Here is a 23,132-nt window from a genome sequence, read left to right on the forward strand (position 1 = left end):
GCTCCCATTGACAACAAGCACATTACATCATAAGCTTTGAACTTCGATCACACTTCTGGGTTCTGTGTGTAATACTTCAATTGTGTCACCGGGTGGGGCTAAAATCATTGTCAATATGACCATTTTAACCTACACCAGTGTGGCTGCCAATGACATTTTCTAAATGAAACATTGACAACAATGAGAGCAATACAATATTTAATGAGGGCAGAAAGTGTAAGGAGTACATTAGCACAGTGAAACAATCACTCAAAGCTAAATAAAGACAATGTCCGAGTACATAGTTCCATCCATTTCCCTTCGTTTTATAAAAGATAGCCTACTATAAAAGATAAATTCTGTTTTAGGAGAACAGTGCTCTGAGACAAAGACATTCACCCACTTTTCAAATTACTACCCAGTCACCTTCCTACTCAAATTTGTCATTTTCTGAAGTTTCACCACAGGTCAGATGTGACATTCAAGTAAAACGAACAAATAAAAATAGCTTCGTTGTCCTTGATGCTCAGATAGAAGATTGATTCTCCTCATGGGGATGAGACATTGACTCATATTACCCAAATAAGCCTGTAAGGACAGGGGAAGCAATGACCTGGCCCCTTAACCGTCTCACTTTGCTAGTCGTCTTCTATACAGATCAAGAGAGAATTAGGCCTACCAATACCTCAGATCAAAATGAGTGGTTGAATAAAATCAGCCGAGCCTGACACAAAACACATCATTTACACATCTAAAACAAGTAGACAATGCCCCAGCTTGACCAATAAGTAAGAGTTAGTGAGGCCTGTTGGCACAGGCACAATGTCTCTCCACAGTATTTCTCTACCAACTGATACAGGACTGTGTCCATCTCTTCCTTTGTGTGGAGATACAGAATAGACATTCTAGCGCCGACGGAAGGCGCGGGAGATTCTCCATGCGTTGGGCTCTTCGTAGCGGTTGTAGAGGGGCTCGAGGCGCTGCTGCTTCTTCTGTTTGCTGAGGCGTGTGGGGTCGGACACTTTGAAGAAGGCCGGTGAGAACTCTACCAGCCAGCGTGGGTCAATGGTGGTCACTTCCCTCATGTACTCTTTCGTGGTCAGCACCAGCTCGTGGTACACCACCCTATGGGGCAAGAGGATAAGGATGTCCAAGATGTCTCAGTAACAGTTGACATTCAATGTAAAACTAGTGACGAATCCTTTAGTCCCCATGGTTATCAGAAAAGAGTGTTGACTCACCACTCAGGCTGGCGGTTGAACAGGGCACTGGAGGGGTGGATGTACACCACCTGCTGGTCAATGAGGGTACGGTAGCCTTCCTGGGGATCCTTTTTGGCTGCGTTCCGGAAGAAACCACTGCAGATGGCCTTCTGTACACGCACTGTGGCCTTTCCACAAGTCACCACGTCCAGTTTATGTCTGAAAACAGGTCAAAAAGTGTTTTGGGTTTGTGTGAGAAGATGTCCTGTGAGGTGTCTTTGTCAGACGTACAATTAACTCCATTGTCGAATGGATAGCGGGTACTACCTGTCCATGATGCCCAACATCTGTTTGCGGATGTCCTGGGCTCTGCGCAAGGAGCGGGCCTGGATGAAATTCTCGTAGCACCAAGGGTTGGAGAACTTGTTGTTCTTCCAGGAGTTATACACAGCCAGCAGGGTAAGGTGGTCTCCTTCGGCCTGGTGGAACTTGGCCTTCTTCTGGTCAGCCAGGGCCTGCTTGTCCTGAGACACAGAATAAAAAGGACTGTTAGTCACCAAAAGGTAAAGGCACACCGTAGAACTGCCTCAGTGAGTTCTCCACCCATAACGGTAAACCTCAACACAACAGTAACCTGTGCTGCAAAGAAAACGACATCTAATCAGGATTCCCAGAGGAGCGATAGAACCCTATTTCAGTGTTTATGAGTCCCGTGATTTGCTGAACCTTGGGCCTGTAGAAGACGTTCTGCACAGACAGCATGGAGACGATGGTGAGCATCTCCTCACTGCAGCCCAGGTGGACGGACATGATCAGCATCTTACACAGCATGGGCTCCAGAGGGAACTCTGCCATCTGACAGAGCGAGATGGGAAGGATTCATTAGTTGGTCGTGATTCCTCACTGTCACGTTTCTTAACAATCGTCTCCTTTTTTTGGGGCTCTAAACTCCATCTTACCCTGCGTCCAAGGCGAGTGAGCAACCCTTCATCGTCCAGAGACCCCAGAGTGTAGAGCTGCTCCATTGCCGTGATCAGCGTCTCCATGGGTGGAGCGTCCATGAAGTCAAACGACAGCAGGTCATTGATGCCCATAGCCTGAAGAAAGTAAGGAGAGAGGGAGGTGAAAGGGTGACACCGGATGAGTAGGTCTGCGCAGACAAGTATATATATAATCAGTGAAGATTGCCACTTTTGTTACTGTGTGCATACCTTGAGAGACAGCACCGTGCTAGCCAAGTTAGTTCTCTGGATCTCAGGCACGTTGGTGGTGAGCATCTCGTCTCTGTAGGCTCTCTCTGTGTACAGCCTGTAGGTCTTCCCTGGACCAGTTCTTCCAGCTCTTCCAGCCCGCTGCTTGGCTTGGGCCTAACAGAGAAGATACATTGAACAGAGAGGTCACATTGAAGCCCTTAGTATACTAAATCTTAATTGCAAGGTACGCAAAGGGATTTAGACAGGCCGAGGGGTTACAACGTGGGAAACATTTTGAATATAACCAGCCTACCTGTGAAATGGGGGTCACCACCAGCTGGTCAATACCAGTCTTGGAGTTGTACACCTTTTGCTTCACAAAGCCTGGGTCCACCACATAGTAGATCCCGTCGATGGTCAGAGACGTCTCAGCAATGTTAGTGGCAATGACGACCTTTCTGCTGCCGGGGGGAGCAGGGTCAAAGATACGGGTCTGCATCTCGCTGGGCAGGGCGGAGTAGACCGGCAGGATGATGAGTTCAGGCACTTCAGGTCCCAGTGACTTCATCCGTTCATACAAGATCTCACAAGCGGTGTCGATCTCCTCCTGGCCCGTCAGAAACACCAGGACATCACCTGCAAAGAAGAGGCGAGAGAGGACAAAGAGAAGGTTGATATCCGTTTGACAAGCGAGGTTGAATCTCAACCTGACATTTTAGAGCAATGGATTTTCATTTCGGTCAACGACTTTGAATTACAGTTTGACTATAGACTAGATATTTTAAAAAACGTTAAAACCATACCCGGGGGCTCAGTCAGGTGGATCTGCATGACGGTGATGAGACTGGCATCCAGGTAGTCTGTCTCCGGCTCTTTGGTGTAGAGCACCTCCACTGGGTAGGTACGCCCTGGGATGGTGAAGATGGGCGCTTCGTAGAAGTACTGAGAGAACTTGACGGCATCAAGTGTGGCCGAAGTCACAATGAGTTTCATGTCCGTGCGTTTCTGCACCGTCTGAAAGAGGGAGAGGAGAAGGGTGTTTGTGTCTCCTTGACATTGTAGAGATGTTTAGAGCCAAGGTGAAAACGAGGCCCTGGTATACCTTCTTGAGCAGACCGAAGAGTACGTCAGTATGGATGGTCCTCTCGTGGGCCTCATCCAACATGATAATGGCGTACTGGCCAAGGTCCGGATCTATCAGACACTCTCTCAGCAACATGCCATCCGTCATGTACTTAATCACTGTCTCCGGGCTGGTGCAGTCCTCAAAACGAATGGTGTATCCAACCTGGAGTGGATGAACGAAGATAGAAATCACTCAAATCAGCATCAGATGTGTTAGACATCACCTCATGGTCACGTGTGTTAAGATAGATGCAGTGTGGAGCGATCACTCACCTCCTGGCCCAGACAGCAACCGTACTCTTCAGAGACTCTCTTGGCCACGGACATGGCTGCCACACGACGGGGCTGAGTGCAGCCGATCTTCCCCCGAGTGGTGTAGCCTGCCTCGGCCAGGTACTGGGTGATCTGGGTGGTTTTCCCAGAGCCAGTCTCTCCAATAACAATCAGGATCTGGTTATCGTGGACAGCCTGTAATAGTAGAGCACAGCTGTGAGCAAAATCAGATGGCAGGAAATGATTAAAAACGGTTGATGTTGACGTAAAAATAACCAGCAAGGTAACAGATGCTAACGGTTGCACAAACCTGTATGAGCTGCTCTTTCAGCTTGTAGATGGGCAGGCTCTCTCTCTGCTCCAGGATGGACATCGCTGTCTTTTTGCCATAAGAGGCCTTGTTGCCCCCAAAGGCATGTTTCTTCCACTCCGGGATGTCAGTTGGCATCATGCCGATGCCTCTCATGTTGGCTGCAATCTGTCTCCCATCAACTGTGTAAGAGGTCGTGTGTTTAATATATATATATATATATAAAATATATATACATTTTTTAAACCTTTATTTAACTAGGCAAGTCAGTTAAGAACAAATTCTTATTTTCAATGACGGCCTAGTGGGTTAACTTCCTGTTCAAGTGCAGAACAACAGATTTTTACCATGTCAGCTCGGGGGTTTGAACTTGCAACCTTCCGGTTAATAGTCCAATGCTCTAACCACTAGGCTAGGCTACCCACTAGGCTACCCACTCTAACCACTAGGCCACCCTGCTGCCCCAGATGAATTGGCGCGATATTTAAAGTAACTGTCCAGTGAAAATTGTACTTTTAAAAGTTAATATTCTGTTAACTCATACCCACATAATTGTTGTTAACTCCTCCTAAACAAAACTCCCACATCCAACAGACCGCTTCAAAATTGCTTGCCATTTCCTTATAGAGTACATCATACTCCTTAAGAGGATGAGCTAGCCAATTAGCGGTCTACTCAATTGAATATTTCTAATGACCAGTATACACCCACACCATTCCAACACAGGAAAGCTGCTTTTTAACATACGTAATAAAAACTGTGAAGGAAAACTATTTCACTCATATTGTAAGTAATTCCAGGTCATATTTAATTCACTTTAACATCCATCCCTTCAGATGACCAGTCTAGGGCTCTGGCAGGTACCACCCTGGGTCATTTAGGACACAGCACACTACAACAGGCCACTCTATCCGGCCTGTTAGGATGCTAAAGGAAAGCAGATAACCATCTCCAGCCCTGCTAACCCTGAGGGCTACTGCTGCTACACTGGAGGAAGCCTGACGTAGGCGGTCGTGGCTCAGACCGGGCTGGGTTTTGGATTACTGTATGCTTCCACACTGACTTACCGTCAGGCAGGGGGTCTACCCAGTGTTTGTTCAGGCCCATGGGGATGGAGTCCATCTCGGCTTCTCGCTGACACTGCTTCACTTCTCTCCTCTCCTTAGCCAAAGCACTCTGCATCATGGCTGCCTGGGACAGCGAGCCGTCTGGATTCTGACAAAGGGAAACAGAGAGGGCTGCGTTGGTTCACACTACTAAAAAGGATCAAAACAGTCAAACAAAATTGCCTTGAAAGTAGGATGGTCAAGGCCACACGGGAACATACCTTGACAATCTTGACAGGGCTCATGTCCATACTCTGCTTAGTGTGTCCTCTCAGGAACGGAGGCTCCTCCTCCACCAGCTCAATCTCCAGGTCCTCGTCTGAAAGAAAGACACAAAGCTATTCAGAACCCAACCCACTGATGTGAATCTCAGTCGACACCGGTTTTCTATACACAATAACAAAAGAAATGTTTTTACCTTCTTCGTCATCTACTTTGGGGAGGATACCGGTCTCTTCATCAAAGTCAGGGAACTCCTCTTTAGAAAGAACATTAGCAGCAATCATCTGAGGGCAGATAATTTAAAAAAAAGAGCATGATTAGATCAAAATGACATTAAAACAACAGCCACGATGTCTTGATAAGCTACGCGTGTACACATACCTGTTTGATCTCCCACTTCTCGGGGTCAGATATCTTGGTCAGCCTCTTGCGCTCCAGTGTGTCGTCCTCCAACTCTGGGGCGTGGCCCAAGTTGAGGTTGGTTGGGCGGTCGGGGTTCCTCATGATTTTCTCCTCCTCACCATCAGGGCCCTGGTTCCTCCTCCGGTTGGGGTTCAGGTCCTCCCCTGTTTCCTGGTCTACATCCTGGAAACCAAGAGGGGAACAAGTGTTTCAATAATTCAGAAAGGTCTTTCATAGTCCTTTCCAAAAGTTTCAAAATCCTTTTTTTTTTGCCAACATGATTATCAGAGCTTGTTGAGAGATGAGATGAAACCACATTTGCTCCATATAGTATAACACAGCCAAAGGACCGTAGGCCTTGACTTCATTCCCGCCTCACCTTCATACTGAGACTGGTCTTGGAGCCAGTGAAGGACAGCACCTTGATCTTGACCCTTTGACCTTTCTGGACCACATCAGCCACATTGGCAACGCGTCCCTCTCTGCGCAGCTCGGAGATGTGGACTAAGCCCTCCCAGCGTTTCCTACAATGCGAAACAAATAAGGCTTTCAACACTGGCCACTCAAAAGCAAACTCGATCCATTACTATTGAACTAATGACCTTCGACATAGCATTAACCCAACTGATTTACTGACCTCAGCCCTTCCAGTTGCACAAAGCAGCCAAACTGCATGATGCTGGTGATTTTGCCATTGAAGATGTCCCCTACAGTAGGCTCCTCTGGTGGTGGACGGTCCACGTGTTTGTCCTTCCACCGGTCAGAGCCGTCCTTTGTGTCCCTCTCTCGGTCTCTGTGGGGGCTGGGGGTACGACTGCGCTCACTCCAGCGAGACGCACGTTTCTTACCACGGTCGCGGTCCCGCTCACGGTCTCTCTCTCTCTGGCGGTCCCGGTCCCTAGAGCGAGACCTAGAGCGTGAGCGGGACCGAGAACGGTGACGCCGCCTCCTGTCCCGGTCTCGGCTCCGACTTCTGCTGTGCCTCCTCTTTTTGTCCGACCTGAGAAACACAAAACAGGTCACATAAGAGCTTCAACCTATGTAACAACTGAGAAAAACGTTGCACTTGAAACCAATAAGAATTTTACTGGTGAAAGCCCTTTACCTGCTCTTGCTCTTTGAGTCTGATCTGCTCACACTGGGCATGAACATCTCCAACTCCTTCATGGCAGCGTCGGCGATCTTCACATCGTCTTCATCCAATATGGCCTTGGGGGAGGAGGTGCGAAACGGTAGGCCAAACGTCAGCAGGTCAAAGTCAACCACAAAGTATAGCCTATAATATACATTTCACCTTGGAATTAACCAGGTTATAACAACAAAACGTACCTTGGGAACAGGATCGTCTGGCCTGCATAATGCAGGAAACAATTCCTTCAGTTTGTCCTTGTCACTCTTCTGCTTGACCACAGGTTCAAAGGCTAAAATCACAGAGTAAAGGGTCAGCAACTCAGCATATCAAGCCCACAACATTGTAACAATAGCACATGCACTGAGTGTACAACACATCAAGGACACCTGCCCTTTCCATGACATAGCTTTCACCTGATCAGTCTATGATCCTTTTTGATCACTTGTCACTTGTTAAATCCACTTCAGTCAGTGTAGATGAAGAGGAGGAGACAGACGGGCTAAAGAAGGATTTTTAAGTCATGAGACAATTGAGACATGGATTGTGTATGTGTGCCATTCAGAGGGTGAATGGGCAAGATAAAATATTCAAGTGTATTTGAACAGGGTATGGTAGTAGGTGTGAGATGTACCGGTTTGTGTCAACTGCAACGCTTCTGGGGTTTTTCACGAACAACAGTTTTCCGTGTGTATTAAGAATGGTCCATCACCCAAAGGTCATCCAGCCACCTTGACAACTCTGGGAAGAATTGGAGTCAACATGGGCCAGCATCCCTGTGGAATGCTTGACACCTTGAAGAAGCCACACCCTGACTAATTGAGGCTGTTCTGAGGGTGAGGTGTAACTCAATATTAGGAAGGTGCTCTTAATGTTTTGTACACCGAGTGCACATAGCCCATACCTTCAAAAATGTGCACTAAGTGAAAAGCACACATCACATCAGAGGATACAGGTGGAATACAGCTCACATACCTTTGCTTGAAGATGCCTTTGGTGGAGGCCGCATCGTTTGAATAAGTCTGAGCAAATTGCCGACGAGTGAATCCTGAAAGATGGAAAATAAATGTTACGCCTACATATCAGTTCCATAAACATCCATCTAGATCAGGGGTCTCCAACAGGTCAATCGCGAGCTACCAGTAGCCCACAGCCAAACTATGAGTAGCTCGCCAAACAATTCTGAAAGTAGAAGCAATTTTCACGTGTTCCACCGCACAACTGTCATAAACAAATCTCACAAATATCAGACCCCGTAAGCTCCCAGCTACTATCTAATCAACACAATGTTGACATTATCCCAACCCTGGTTAGCCACTACTGCCTTAAAAAGCCAAATCTAACACAATATCTACCAATTAATATCCAGCAATATTGCCCGCGTCTGTCTGTGTGGTGCATGTGTTTGTCTATCACTGTGTGTAGCCAGTTGATGTGGGTTGACAGAAATACTTTCCCCAAAGTCTTGTCAATTAACTGTTAACTGCAAAGTCGGCTTACCTGGCAGATGTACACTACAGTTCAAAAGTTTTTGAAATACAGTGTAGACATTGTTAAAGTTGTAAATGACCATTGTAGCTGGATATTTTTCTATGGAATATCTACATAGGCGTACAGAGAACCATTATCGCAACCATCACCCCTGTGTTCGAATGGCAAAATGGTTTTCTAATGATCAATTAGCCTAACAACAGTGCCATTGGAACACAGGAGTGATGTTTGCTGATAATGGGCCGCTGTACGCCTATTTAGATATTCCATTTAAAAAAATCACCTGTTTCCAGCTACAATAGTCATTTATAACATTAACAATGTCTACACTGAATTTCTGATCAATTTGATGTTATTTCAAATGGACATCGTTTATTTTGCATTTCTTTCAAAAACAAGGGCATTTCTAAGGGATCCCAAACTTTTGAAAGGTAGTGTATATAATTTGTATGGCAGAAGTATATCATGAGTAAGCATATTGTTTTATATATATATATATTTCTTGTTATTTGCAAACTTTGCCATGAAATGAGCAGCAGCTGTACAGAACCATCACTAAACCGGCACAGATGGCACATTCCTTACTTGCTAGATGCACAATTAAAATGGAATTACACACAATAATCAGACCTAAAACAATATTTAAGCATTGACATGGACTCAGAACTTAACATTTTCTTGACTCTCTATTGTACTTTTCAGATTTAAAAAAATAAATCACAGATTTTATAGACCTCCCCCTCCTTAGAGTTGTTTATTAACCATTCATTTACCAGGTATATTGACAGACAACAGTGCACTACTTTCTCTTTTACACTAAGGATCAGGAGAGAGAAGAATGTGTCGATTTGAAAACTGGAGAAACTTACTGTGAATTCTGCTCCATTTTTCAGCAGAAGTGATTTGAAGCCATCAAATGTTGGTTGCTTTTCAGCAAGGCTGATGACAAACTCAGCTGTAAAACAGCAAAGAAAATAACTACATTAGCCAAGTAACTTTAACTAGTCCTAAACATTTCCAGTGTAGCTTTGATTTGCTCGCTAAGATGGCTACAATTAGCATGTCAGCCAGGGGCAGCGAGAAAGTTCGCATCGTTGTTAGTAACATTATTAGCTGACTAAACTAAACTCAACTCCACGGTTTACTAGTTAGTTACCTAACTTAGCTACGCTGGTGAGAATCATTAGCTAGTTTAATAGCTAGCTGGTTTACCCGGGAAGATAACAACTGGACAGATGATATCGAGTTGCTGCTAGCTAACACGTCGCTAGCTGTTAGCCATTCTATTGCCAACTAACAAATATTATATTGCAAGTTCAGTTTTACATACCTAGATCTTTATCACTTATCCCCAAATGGTTGTCGAGTTCTGTGCACACTTTGGATACCAACGAGAGGTATTCCAGTTGTTCTAGCTCGTTATCGCCGATGTGTGACATTATCCAAGAGACTGTTTTGTATCAGAAGAAAAAAGCAGCATTAATTTTTTTGGTAAGTGTCTCGTCAGCAACACTAAAAAGTTACTTCCGGGTCACTGAAGTTTGTAAATGTGTCAAATAAGAGTCCCCACGTAATAGTATAGCAGTGTCAATAACCTGTATTTATTCATGAAATATGAAAAATACTTCTCTGAACATTAACAATTATTCATATTTGCTCATTTTTAAGTGACATTTGATTTAATGTGTTTTAAAACATGTCCCAGGGTCAAATAAATGCCTCCAATGCAAATAACTGCATGAAATATAAAAATATATTATAATCCCTACAAAACTTTTACATAGCCACCTACAATATTTTTTGCTCTATTAGGCTAAATGTATTCCATGATTTGGTGGAGTAAAAAGCCAGCAAAACTCCATTCAGTGCCCCATGAAATGACACCATATATGGATTCTACTGACCCTACTGAGTATTCTACAATACTTTTACTGCGGCACCTATAATCGTTTTTTAAAATTATTATAAGCCCATGTGTAATGCATATACAATGATTTGCATTGTACCACATTGTCCAGGCACCCCACTGTAAGCTGTTATACCACAGTAAAAGTCCTGCAACACTTCCTATGACATAACTTTTTGTTCAAACTCTTGTATTCTAGGGACTTTAGAGAGTAGACTGGACCCTGGTTTCATGGACAAAAAAATATATTGTTTTTCCTGTACAGTGCAAGTTGTTTGTGCAATACAACCAAAATACAATTCTCTTTAGTTTACATTTTCCTCCCATGTAGTTATAATTTCTTTAACATAATTTTAACAGTATGCTCTGCAAAGCTGCAACAAAAATATTGATATTGTATCACATGCATAGCGTTTTACCGTGGACTTTTATTTTGAAGGCAAAATCCGATCACCAGTCTTAGTGTGGATAGCTGGTGCTGCTGCCATGCCGCTATTACCTTTTTTGATGAAGGAGTATGACACCGTTTCCGATTTTGCCGGAAATTACTATGTGTGGTGTAGTTCTTCAATTTTGTCGCCTGGTGGTGCTAAAACCATTCCCGAGCTTGGACGCTCGTGGACCATTTAAGCCCTGAACAGCGCCTGACAGGTGACAATGTTTCCAAGGCTGCGTGCCGCCCTCAAGACCAGAACCAATCGAATGAAGGAACAACGAGCCATCGAGCCATGTTCAAACATATCCAGAAAGCTGAAGCATAGAGTAAAACATGTAATATACCTAGCATCTTTCAAAATTAAGCCAACTTTATACTGATATTACACGGACTGTTTGTTAGCTAGACGCTCACTTGGCTAGCTAGTCTTGTGAGCCAGCAGTTAGCTAGGTAGTCGTGTTAGTTAGCTACTGTAGCTAGTTATTTTTGCTGGTTGTGAGCTTGCATAACTGATATGTGCATAATTATAATGGGCACTTCCTGTTTTATGGGTAAATATTTACATGTACAGAACTCATTCCTGGCAGGCTGATTAGATTAGCTTTCAGCCTCAGAGTTTGAGCAGTCTCAATAGCAGCTTTAGAGGCTGATAAAGTCACAATGCTGCCTTGTAGGCTGTTTCATGGGAAAAGCTCCTTGCAGTCATATTAGCCGTTAAAAGTGCCTTATAGGCTGACGCCTATGATCCAGTGGGTGAGCTCTATTCCTGCCAGGCTGATCAGATGCAATAGCAGCCTCAGTGACTATATATCCTATACATTAGGATGCTGCCTTGTTGGCTGTTTCATGAGCACATTTTTTTTCTATCATTCTGAATGGGGTCAACACTGCTACCTGACCTTAATTGTAGTCATTCTTCAAATCGGTGATTGGATGTACTACTTCAAATGTAATTTGTCACATACACATGGTTAGCAGATGTTATTGCGAGTGTAACGAAATGCATGTGCTCCTAGTTCCAACAGTGCAGCAACATCAACAAGTAATTCCACAACAACTACCTAATACACACAAATCTAAGTAAAGGGATGGAATAAGATCTGCGCTGAACAAAGAATCGAGATGTTTATCTGTCTCTGTAAGTCGCTTTGGATAAAAGCGTCTGCTAAATGGCATATATTTATTTATAACATCACAAGGAAGTTGACTACCAAATACAAAGTTGCCAATGTCTTTTCAATTGCTAAGCAAGCGAAGGACAAATTAAACGTTAAATTAATGCTTAAAATGGAAACAGAGATAACTGCATTAAAATATAAATAAATAGCCACACATACAGTTGGCCTATATAATTAAATATTTTTGAACTCAATTTCATGTTCATTCAATTGAGTTCTATTTTGATAATTGTAGGCTACTGTCTGTTGTTGTTTTTTTTGCCTTCAATACATTTCATGATGTGTAACAACAAGTGTACAATGATGTGCCAAATCTTGATTTAGTGCATTGTTATAGGGTAATTAGAATTAGTCGCCTCAGTATTTGTTTCTAGGAGCTGATCTGTCATCAGTATTGTGGAATAATTCTAATGTTAAGGTCAGATTTGTATGGAGAAAGCTGATCTGAGAACAGCGTTGCCTTTCTTTCGATCCTATCAGTATTGACACATGCCTCAACGACGCACTTAGCAAACTTTCTCTGCGTGGTGTTTTGGGAAACGTATGTATTTCATTTGCTGTTGTAGGAAAGATGCATCATTAAAACACTCTTAAGCCTTAAGTGCCATTGCTATCGGGAAACCGGGCCTTGAGCAGTTTATTTTTAAGTGAACATTCCTGGCAACGGTTTTTGACGATTATTTTTTATTTAAACAAAATACAGACGAGACAACCCTAAAAAAAAATCGTAACACCTTTCTTTCTAGAAGCATGAAATAAATCTGTACTAGAATCCTACAGTGCATTCGAAATGTATTCAGACCCCATGACCTTTTCCACATTTTATTAGATTACAGCCTTATTCTAAAGTGGATTAAATAAAAAAAATCTACACACAATACCCCATAATGATGAAGGGAAAACAGGTTTAAAAAAACAAACATTTTTAAATAGAGAAGTACCTTATTTACATAAGTATTCAGACCCTTTACTATGAGACTCGAAATTGAGCTCAGGTTTCCATTGATCATCCTTGAGGTGTTTCAACAACTTGATTGGAGTCAACCTGTGGCAAATTCAATTGATTGGACATGATTTGGAAAGGCACACAACTGTCTATATAAGGCCCCACAGTTGACAGGTCATGTCAGAGCAAAAACCAAGCTATGAGATTGAAGGAATTGTCTGTAGAGCTCCAAGACAAGATTGTGTCGGGCTACAGATCTGGGGAAGGGTACCAAAAAATGTCTGCAGCATTGAATGTCCCCAAGAACACAGTGGCCTCCATCATTCTTAAATGGAAGAAGTTTGGAACTACCAAGACTCTTCCTAGAGCTGGCCGCCCAGCCAAACAGCAATTGGAGGAGAAGGGCCTTGGTCAGTGAGGTGACCAAGAACCTGATAGTCACTCTGACAGAGCTACAGAGTTCCTCTGTGGAGATGAGAGAACCTTCCAGAAGGACAACCAACTCTACAGCACTCCACCAATCAGGCCTTTATGGTAGATTGGATAGACTGAACCACTCAGTATAAGGCACATGACAGCCTGCTTGGAGTTTGCCAAAAGGCATCTAAAGGACTCTCAGACCATGAAACGAGATTCTCTGGTCTGATGAAACCACGATTGAACTCATTATCCTGAATGCCAAGCGTCACATCTGTAGGAAACCTGGACCATCCCTACGGTGAAGCATGGTGGTGGCAGCATCATGCTGTGGGGATGTTTTTCAGCGGCAGGGATTGGGAGACTAATCAGGATTGAGGGAAAGATGAATGAAACAAAGTACAGAGAGATCCTTGATGAAAACCTGTTCCAGAGCACTCAGGACCTCAGACTGGGGCAAAGGTTCACCTTCCAAGAGGACAACGACCCTAAGCACACAGCCAAGACAATGCAGGAGTGGCTTTGGGACAGGTCTCTGAATGTCCTTGAGTGGCCCAGCCAGAGCCTTGACGTGAACCCAATGGAACATCTCTGGAGAGACCCGAAAATAGCTGGGAAGCAACGCTCCCCATCCAACCTGACAGAGCTTGAGAGGATCTGCTGAGAAGAATGGGAGAAACTCCCCAACTACAGGGGTGCCAAGCTTGTAGCGCCATACCCAAGAAGACTCAAAGCTGTAATCACTGCCAAAGGTGCTTCAACAAAGTATTGAGTAAAGGGTCTGAATAAACATGATATTTCAGTTTTTTTCCCAAATATATTTGCACACACTTCTGAAAACCTGTTTTTTCTTTGTCATTAGGGGGTACTGTGTGTAGATTGAGGGGCGGAAACGATTTAATCCGTTTTAGATTAAGGCTGTAACGTAACAAAATGTGGAGAAAGTCAAGGGGTCTGAATAGTTTCCGAATTCACCATGTCATTTTAAGACACAAAAACCTTTTATGTTATACTTTTGTTCTATTATATTAACAGTGAAATATAAAAAATAAGTGTCTTGTGATTTTTTAAAAAAGGTTGTGAAATGAATTCCAAACTAACCGAACATAGTTCGCATCTTAATCATATCAAATAACTCGTTCTTCCCATTCACATTTAGAGACATCAGATTTCCTCAGCAACATCCTCCCTTAATCAACAATTGACTAGACTAGACTGGTTCAAGTAAAATAAATGCTTTTAAGAAATGAAAACAAAATCTCCATATGCATGAGCTGTAGGTAGACTGGACTCCTGTAGGACTCCTTTAGAATTCTGGAACCCCAGGCTCAGGGCAGTAGAGGATCTCTAGCTTTAGGTATGGAGTGACTGAAGGGACAAAATGCACAGTAACACCCAGGAAGAGAGAAATGGGACACACAGATCATATACAGCAAAACCTCAATAATACTATATTGTTTTCTTTTCAAGAAAGACACAATATGCAAGAGTTTACTATGCATGCAAATCTGTCCATTCTATTCTCAATAAAGGCCATATAGGCAACTAAGACAAGAGGTTGAGTAGAGACAAACACAACAGCATAGAACAGAGCAGTGAGACATACAATGAATGGGGAGAGAGAAGGGAAATAGATACCATAATCTGGTAAGGGACAGATCGAAATTTACTGGGGGAAGGTGCCGGTCAAACTAAAGGTATCATTTAAAAAAAAATGTGCCCCCCTCCCCAATGTTACAAATATTTTCACATGACCCTCCCCTTGTACTGTAAAATCAATTAACACCCCCCCCTCATATAATTAACTCTAAATAATGTTTACGACCACAAATAACAATAAATATAGCGACCCTGTGTTTATAAATATGGATGTCGACATTGCAACTTCTGCATGCTTTTGTGGCACAGTTGAAGGGCCAGAAGGATGATGTAAAACTGCGAATTTACTGCAATTCTACACATTTTGTCATAGGGGAACGAGCTCACCTTAAATGCAGAAGAATACTCTGATATCTCAGGTAAGCTTCATCAGTTGCACTGTCCTTTTAGAGATCAATAGACTGTCATGGAACTGAAAGTAGGAGTCTCATAATTTCCTACCTAGCATATTTAAACAGTGCTTGTTTATAGCCATAGCAGTGTAGGATGACACAGGGAATCACTGCGCCATAGCAAAATGAGTAGAATTGCATGAATTGAGTTATAAAATTGCAAAATCTTCTCTCCGGCCCATGACAAAATATGTAGGATTGCAGGAAATTTACTTTAGAAAGTAATTTAAAAATACATTTTCTGTCAAGAGGGGGGCCGCTATTACGAGGGGGGATGCATTTGTGGGTGGCCCCCACACACATCAAAGTTGCCCATCCCATAGCCACATCACCATGGTTCAGAAGAGGGTGAGTAAAGAGAGAAACGTAAAGGGAAGTGGAGTGTGAGCAGTAGCTACATAGTGTGTGTAAAATAACATGCGCAGAACATGATCCGGATTCTAAGCTTTGAGAAAGAGGTTTCTGTAAGGGTGGGGCGGAGGGCGAAAACTCCATATTCGTAGCCAGGGCCTAGAGTTTACACCATAGAGAATGAAAGAGGCCTCTAGTGGCCAAACAGCTGTATTATCATGGGCAGCGCGTTTGAGGGCTTCCACCATTTTAGTGTAGTCAACAGGGTGGGACTTCCAACTTCATTGGCTGAGGCCTCCTGGTGACTCTGTTGGAGTCCTGTCCAACCGGGTCATCAGGAGGGATCAGCCAATCATGAAGAAGAAAATTGACTACTTCAAAATGGAGATTGCCTCAATGGCGCTGCCCATGCTGTCACAGACGCTATAATGGCACATATAGAAAGATCAGTGCTCTATCTATCTCTATGGTTTACACACTGTGTTGACATAACACACTCACATACACTTTGCTTTACACAGCAGTTCACACAGGGCCAGGGACCCGGTGAACTATGTGCGGTTCATTGTAGAATTTGACAGTAGTGCTGTTTTTTTTTTGTTGCGGCATCTCATGTCCTGATAACAAGAAAGAGCCACAGAACATAGTCAATAGGAGAGCCCTGCACTTTTTCTCTCGCTCTCCATCTTTCTCTCCCTCTCCCTGTTATGTAATAGATGGCCAGGAGAGGTTGTAGGCGTGATGTAACCTGACAGACGCGGCATCCTTCCTGCTCATCCCGGCATTACCCGCCCTTTTCTTCCCATTCCTCTCTCTGCACGTCCGCACTCACTGACCCAGTCCCAGGACCGCCTGCTTCCTCTCATCTTTCTGTCTGCTTACCCTCTCTCTCCCTGGGCCATCGATGAAAGCAGAGTATAGCCTCACTGGCTGCCCCCTGCTGAGGCCTCCTGGATCTAAGCTCCTTATGCCCCGGCTAGCATATTCCCATAACCCACTCATAAACACACAGCAGCACTGAATCACTGCTATCTAAGATGAGCTGCAGCCACAAGTGCATCATCTCTCTTACTCTGCACTCTCTTTTCAATGTGAGTTTTTACAACTCTCGGGAGTTGAATTAGCTTCCTTGTCTTACTTTGTTATGCTGAGTTACCCAGCTGCCCTGTTTTTCAAACCTTTTCTTTGCACTACCATCTCTGAGAACTCTCTCCTTCCCCTCAGGAGGCCTACTTGCTCCACCTCCTTTTCTGAAGTCTCTTCCCTTCCCTCGTTAAGATTTTTTTTGTGTGTCCTTTATCCCCCCTAATTCTCTACTAGTTCCCACTGCTCAGGCCCCAGCCAAAGGCTTTTATAAGGATCCCCACTCCCCTCTTCTCTTTTCCAGCATGGTGTAGCCTACATGTTCCTATATGTCATCTGACCCGGCAGAGTGGAGCTGAGGACACCCGAGAAGGGATGAAGTGGAGACTCTTGCGTAGACTCTTGCGTAATGGACTTATACGTGTGCAGACGTGTGTGTTTAGCCTATGTCTATGCGAGCGAGAGGGATGGCGGGGGAGTAGAATGGGAGAGGGAGGGAGAGATGGAAAGTGACAAAGAGCGGGAGAGGAGTGTAGGAGAGAGAGTGCGGGCAAAGAGAGGGTACCACTGTCAGAGTCAATTCCTTGTTGCTTGTTTACAAGTGACGCGGGAGAGGAAGGGGTGCGGGCGACAGGTAGTCATGCCCCTGTGTTTTGGCTTTACGTTCCCCTGTTTAACCGTCATGGGGGAATTATCCACAGAATGCAGGGCTTTTTCCATGTTTATTTCTTGTGACTTCATCTGAGCGGTTTGCTGCATTAATGAGCCTGGGGGAAAACAGAGAGAGGAAGGATAGAGATCCAAATAAATCTGTACGGTTGACTGACAGGCAGGAAGTAAATTCACAATGCCGTTACATGTTCAGTATGACGATGGCCGTGTTCGAGAGCATCAAATCCACGATGCTTCGTGGGTAAATGTTGACTGAGGAGTTATTTATGGCGCTAAAGGATTGGTAGATCAGTCAGGCAGTCGCCTGCGCCTACAATGTTGAACAAGCCCAAAATGTGTTTGGCTGCGTTTAGACAGGAAGCCCAATTCAGATTTTTTTCCCCCCACTAATTGGTCTTTTGACCCATAACATCAGATCTTTTCAAACCGGATCTGTTTCAGAGCTGATCTGATTGGTCAAAAGACCATTTAGTGAAAAAAGATCAGAATAAACACTGCCATAGTGTTGGAGAAAGAGTGCGTAATGAGAGAGAGGGAAAGTTTCTGAATGCCCGTACACGTGTGAGTATATACTTGAATTGACAGCACAGCTGGCTGCAATGTTTGCTGCTGAGTGGAAAATTCCTACAATGGAGTATGAAGAGAGGGAAAATAGGGAAGAGGAGAGGAGGGGGCCACTAAGGGGGCAGGCAGGTCTAGGGTCGGAAAAGCAGGGGAGGGATTGGTTGGTAGGAAAGCTGCCATTGTGAGATCACAGCCCCCACAACAGCTTCCACCTACATGCTGATTGAGCGGGCTCCTTGCAAAAGATTCATAGCCAAGACAAGAAAAGTATCAATGAGAAAACGCTGCGTGTCTGCAATAATCTGTCAATTATGTGACTCTTTCAAATTGACTGGCTTTTGGGCTGACTTTCACATTGATGAAAGTATAGGTTTTAGTAAAGTTAGGTTTTGTATATTGTTCATCCCACTTCTGATTCTTGTTAAATCGTGGCAGGTATACATCTATGTGCAAAGCTTGCCCATGCTGACCTGAAGCTGTGAAGCCTGGGTAATGCAGTCTTTTTGCTGCCAGGCGGTGAACAGTCAGCCTGGCCATGTCCTCACCTGAGGGACCCCTCACACCGTGCTCTCTGGGAGTGTGAACGCTTGGGATGAATTTTTTATAGGAAAACACACCCGCAATCTAGTGCATTTAAATCATCCCTGTTTGTAAAAAAAACCAACATGAGACTTAAAAAAAAAAACATATACGACACTTTGAAATCTAACATAGAGACATCCGAGTTGATCAGCCACCAAAGTGGAGAGAATTCAGTGTGACATGTAGCCTACTGATGTGACTTGTACTGAACAGTGTTAGCAGCCCCATCCATTCAATCCCATAGCGATGTGACATGACAGGTTCTGTTTACTCATAATTTGCCGCAATTTCTGCATGACGCGTTTCCATCCTTGGCTGACTGCAAACATAACTGAGCAAATGTACATTTCCTACATAACCCCCCCCCCCCCCCCCTGAAAAAGCCTCCACTTTTCCACAAAACATTTTTTGAAATTGTGAACATTTCAAAACATAAAGGACAGTGAAAATGTTTGTATATACGTGTTCCTATAGCAGTGGAAAGATATAGGGTATGGAAATACAGAGATGTGTGGGTATATACAGTACGTGTTTCAGTAAAGCAGTGCAGTGTCTGGGAGGGATGGAGAGAGACGTTAGGGGTTCTGGTGGGGGGAGGGGACACTGACAAACACTACTTGCTTTTGTTTCCAGGCCTTTCTTTGTGTGTTAGACAAACAATCAGTCTGCTCCAGAATTCCCCTGTTTACGTTCCCTTGGCGGTGTCTTTTCCTCAGGACGGCGATGGGGGGTCACTGAATTGGGAAATGCAGACTGTTTCGATGTGTATATGTCAGGTAAACATGGGTGAAGTCAGTGAAGTCCACACAACCCATCTCCCTTCCTTCCCAAGCATTCTTTCATAGTGGTGCCTGTCAACAGATGTATCAGGTAAGGCCTGGATATAGCCTACTCAGTGTACTGTATGTCTAGCCGTGCTGCTGGAGACTACATTAAACACTGGATCAAAGTTTCACTTGTCCCCTACTCTCACAACTACTAATCATTAATTAAAGATAATTATCCGTTGTTTCTCTCCCCCCTATCATTACCTGCCAATTACCATAGTTTGCTAAACTGAGACTAAGCTTTTTTTCCCTGACACATTCTCTTACCCGATGCTCAGGTAACACACTGTTAACAAAGGGATGGAGGAGGAGGCAATAACAGACCAGGGAGCAGGAGAATTTAAATTTAGTCACATATTTATTACATAAATATATAGTAAAATAGACCAGCGACAATTACCATAAAAATATCTTCCTTTAAAATCCTGACCATAAACAAAGATTTGAAAATCACACACTGACAATTACAAACACGCTGATTGTCTGGACCGGTCATAAGCAGCCCACCACAAAAACCTGACATCACACCACCCACTGGACTCTTATTGGAGAGGGAGGGTTCAGATGCTAGGGCGAGAAGGGGATAGGACGAAGGTACAGGTTCAGGAGGAAGGGGGTGGAGTTTGGGTTGGGGTTAGTTGGTTGGTGGTGGTGGTAGGTGTGATGACAGTGTGGGTGGTGTGAGAGGAAATCACAGTATATATATATTCAGAGGTTTTGTGTGTGTGTAAGAGTCTTTTGCCCAGAGCTTGCCTACTGCCTGCCTGTGTTTGACTACCTTGTGTTTGTCCCTGTGCTTTGTGGAAATTGATCCTGAATACTGTTCGTCATGTCCTTGTAACAGTGACTGCATCTGAGATAGAGGGAGAATCTCAATTGCATACTACTCGCTTCCTCTCTCCTTCTCAAAACCCATTGGATGGGAAAGCCAGAGGTCCTTCCCCTCTGACCTTTTCCTCCAATAGGTTTTGAGGAGAGGACTCGAGGGGTATGCAATTGAGATTCTCCCAGAGAAACTGAGAGGAAGAGAGGAAGAGAAAGATGGAAAGAGAGAAAGTATCAGGTCCCTACTGGTGACGGTCTTTAGCCTGTTGAAGGCCACATGTTTGTCTGTGTACTTTGTCCCCTCTCTGACCACAAGTTACGGCAGTCTCAGATCAAGACTACAGCCTTGCAATATCCTTTCTTCAAAGTGTCTGTTGTACACTGCAATCACACATATCCAGACTGAACCTCAAGGTAAGAACTACAGGGTCATCTCGCTTTTTCCATTGGCTGCAGTCGCTTAAGAACCCCCCCCCTCCAAAAAAAAATAATAATAATTCTAGAGGCTCTGTTTAAAGTTGAGGTGTCATAGGGAACGTGTTCGGCAGTGTGTTCAAAGACAGGTATACTGTACAGACACAGGGTGTCATTACATAGACCTATGTGTTACGTGGCTGCCACAGACTGACCTCTGACCTGACCTTGCGAAATGTCATGGCCCCAGAGTGTCTGTGAAGCACCCACCCTCATAACCTCCCTGCAGCCTCAGCAATCGCAGTGAAGCAAGAAACCTAGATAAATGTCTGTGATAGAAAAGTATACCAAAAAGTCTTAGTTGTAGTAGACAGCAGTTTTTGTATGTTTTCTTTCATATATTTTGACAAATTTGCATGTACTGCTGGCTGAAGGTTTTGAAGTCTGTTTTATGTATCAATAACCACAAATACACTGAGCAGTTGAACAACGGACTGGTTGAATTTGTTTTGTGTGTGCGCGAAACAAAAATGACTCAAAACAGAGAAAATAAATTCTAACCCATCGGTATTGAGGCTCACAACTTTCCATTGGTCAAATTTGGTAAGACAATAAAACCCATAGCTTTGAATCAGGTGTCATACTTGAAGTGCATCGTCGAGATCTTTTGAATAAAATTGGCACGTGGCCCCTCTCTGGATCGCAAAAGTTCAGATAATATACAGCGACACAAAGATCATACACAAACGTCTGTACAGCAAAACCTCACCCAGAGTGCAGTCCCTATTCCAGGACTGGAGAACAAAACCTCACCCAGAGTGCAGTCCCTATTCCAGGACTGGAGAACAAAACCTCACCCAGAGTGCAGTCCCTATTCCAGGACTGGAGAACAAAACCTCACCCAGAGTGCAGTCCCTATTCCAGGACTGGAGAACAAAACCTCACCCAGAGTGCAGTCCCTATTCCAGGACTGGAGAACAAAACCTCACCCAGAGTGCAGTCCCTATTCCAGGACTGGAGAACAAAACCTCACCCAGAGTGCAGTCCCTATTCCAGGACTGGAGAACAAAACCTCACCCAGAGTGCAGTCCCTATTCCAGGACTGGAGAACAAAACCTCACCCAGAGTGCAGTCCCTATTCCAGGACTGGAGAACAAAACCTCACCCAGAGTGCAGTCCCTATTCCAGGACTGGAGAACAAAACCTCACCCAGAGTGCAGTCCCTATTCCAGGACTGGAGAACAAAACCTCACCCAGAGTGCAGTCCCTATTCCAGGACTGGAGAACAAAACCTCACCCAGAGTGCAGTCCCTATTCCAGGACTGGAGAACAAAACCTCACCCAGAGTGCAGTCCCTATTCCAGGACTGGAGAACAAAACCTCACCCAGAGTGCAGTCCCTATTCCAGGACTGGAGAACAAAACCTCACCCAGAGTGCAGTCCCTATTCCAGGACTGGAGAACAAAACCTCACAAAACCTCACTCCAGAGTGCAGTCCCTATTCCAGGACTGGAGAACAAAACCTCACCCAGAGTGCAGTCCCTATTCCAGGACTGGAGAACAAAACCTCACCCAGAGTGCAGTCCCTATTCCAGGACTGGAGAACAGTGGTGACGCAGAGGCAGTTTGACATGGAGCCTTAGACTGAATTTAGTAGTGGGTAAGGTACTGTAGTATAGTACCATCCCACTGGGCACAGATGTCACTTCAACGTCTGTTCCACGTTGGTTCAATGTCATTTCATTGGGGGAAAGGAAGAAAAAAAAACGGGGAAAAAATGGAAACAACGTTGATTCAACCAGTGTGTTCCTAGTCGAATGGGTATTGTTGAATCTATGGGCTCAATTAGACCAGTCTGTTACTGTGTGAGAACATTTGGTCCCTTCGCTGGATTTCAAAACTAGCTTAACAGAGCATTTCCTGGCTTTGCATACAATTACAAGGCTTTAGTGGAGCGTTGGCCGATGGACTTGCAGGGTAATCTGCGCTAGGAGTGTACATGTCAGATCAGTGCCATGGGAAAGACAGGAGACGGCATGGGAAAAGGAGGGGTTAAGAAAAGCACCCTTTGAGGCCTCACTTTCAAACCTGAGCAGTCCTGACCGATCAAACCCGTTTTCAACCTGACAAACATTGCATATGTATTCATACAGATGGCTAATTCTCTAATATATATATATTTTTTTGTTAATTAATTGTACATTCCTTGCTGCCTAGGGATATATTTTCCACCACACCTTTTACAAAAATATCTCCACGATTAGTCACCTCAATAGACAATGTACACACATAGGTAGTCCAAGCAGCATAATGCAGACCAATCAATTCACCAACTGTAATCACCTGCCGTCAAAAGCTCCTAAAGGTGTTACCTATTAGTGCTATTAATTCATTGGCAACAATTTGGTCCAGTAGTTAACAGACACAATACAGGCCAATCTGATGAGA

The 23,132-nt window shown here is 44.2% G+C and overlaps 1 protein-coding gene and 1 long non-coding RNA gene across 2 annotated transcripts; both read right to left on the reverse strand.

Moving 5' to 3' along the window:
• Positions 1-181: 181 nt before the first annotated feature.
• Positions 182-9,951, reverse strand: LOC124048244 (ATP-dependent RNA helicase DHX8-like). Its single transcript, XM_046368842.1, has 22 exons — positions 9,763-9,951; positions 9,302-9,387; positions 7,917-7,989; positions 7,142-7,233; positions 6,918-7,021; positions 6,450-6,812; positions 6,192-6,336; positions 5,792-5,995; positions 5,607-5,694; positions 5,410-5,507; positions 5,150-5,297; positions 4,083-4,264; positions 3,773-3,967; positions 3,477-3,662; positions 3,178-3,388; positions 2,688-3,010; positions 2,393-2,548; positions 2,141-2,278; positions 1,908-2,036; positions 1,509-1,705; positions 1,221-1,400; positions 182-1,104 (listed from the first exon to the last, which is right to left on the reverse strand). The coding sequence occupies exons 1-22, from the start codon at positions 9,869-9,871 to the stop codon at positions 885-887; spliced, it is 3,627 nt and encodes a 1,208-aa protein (XP_046224798.1). The 5' UTR covers positions 9,872-9,951; the 3' UTR covers positions 182-884.
• A 9,833-nt stretch (positions 9,952-19,784) lies between these two features.
• LOC124048245 lies at positions 19,785-22,161 on the reverse strand. The gene is made up of 2 exons (XR_006841193.1): positions 21,493-22,161; positions 19,785-21,448 (listed from the first exon to the last, which is right to left on the reverse strand). It is a non-coding gene; the product is annotated as an uncharacterized LOC124048245 (long non-coding RNA).
• Between the last annotated feature and the right edge of the window lie 971 nt (positions 22,162-23,132).

The sequence above is a fragment of the Oncorhynchus gorbuscha genome, linkage group LG11 (genome assembly GCF_021184085.1).
Source record: "Oncorhynchus gorbuscha isolate QuinsamMale2020 ecotype Even-year linkage group LG11, OgorEven_v1.0, whole genome shotgun sequence".
Classification (NCBI taxonomy): Eukaryota; Metazoa; Chordata; class Actinopteri; order Salmoniformes; family Salmonidae; genus Oncorhynchus; species Oncorhynchus gorbuscha.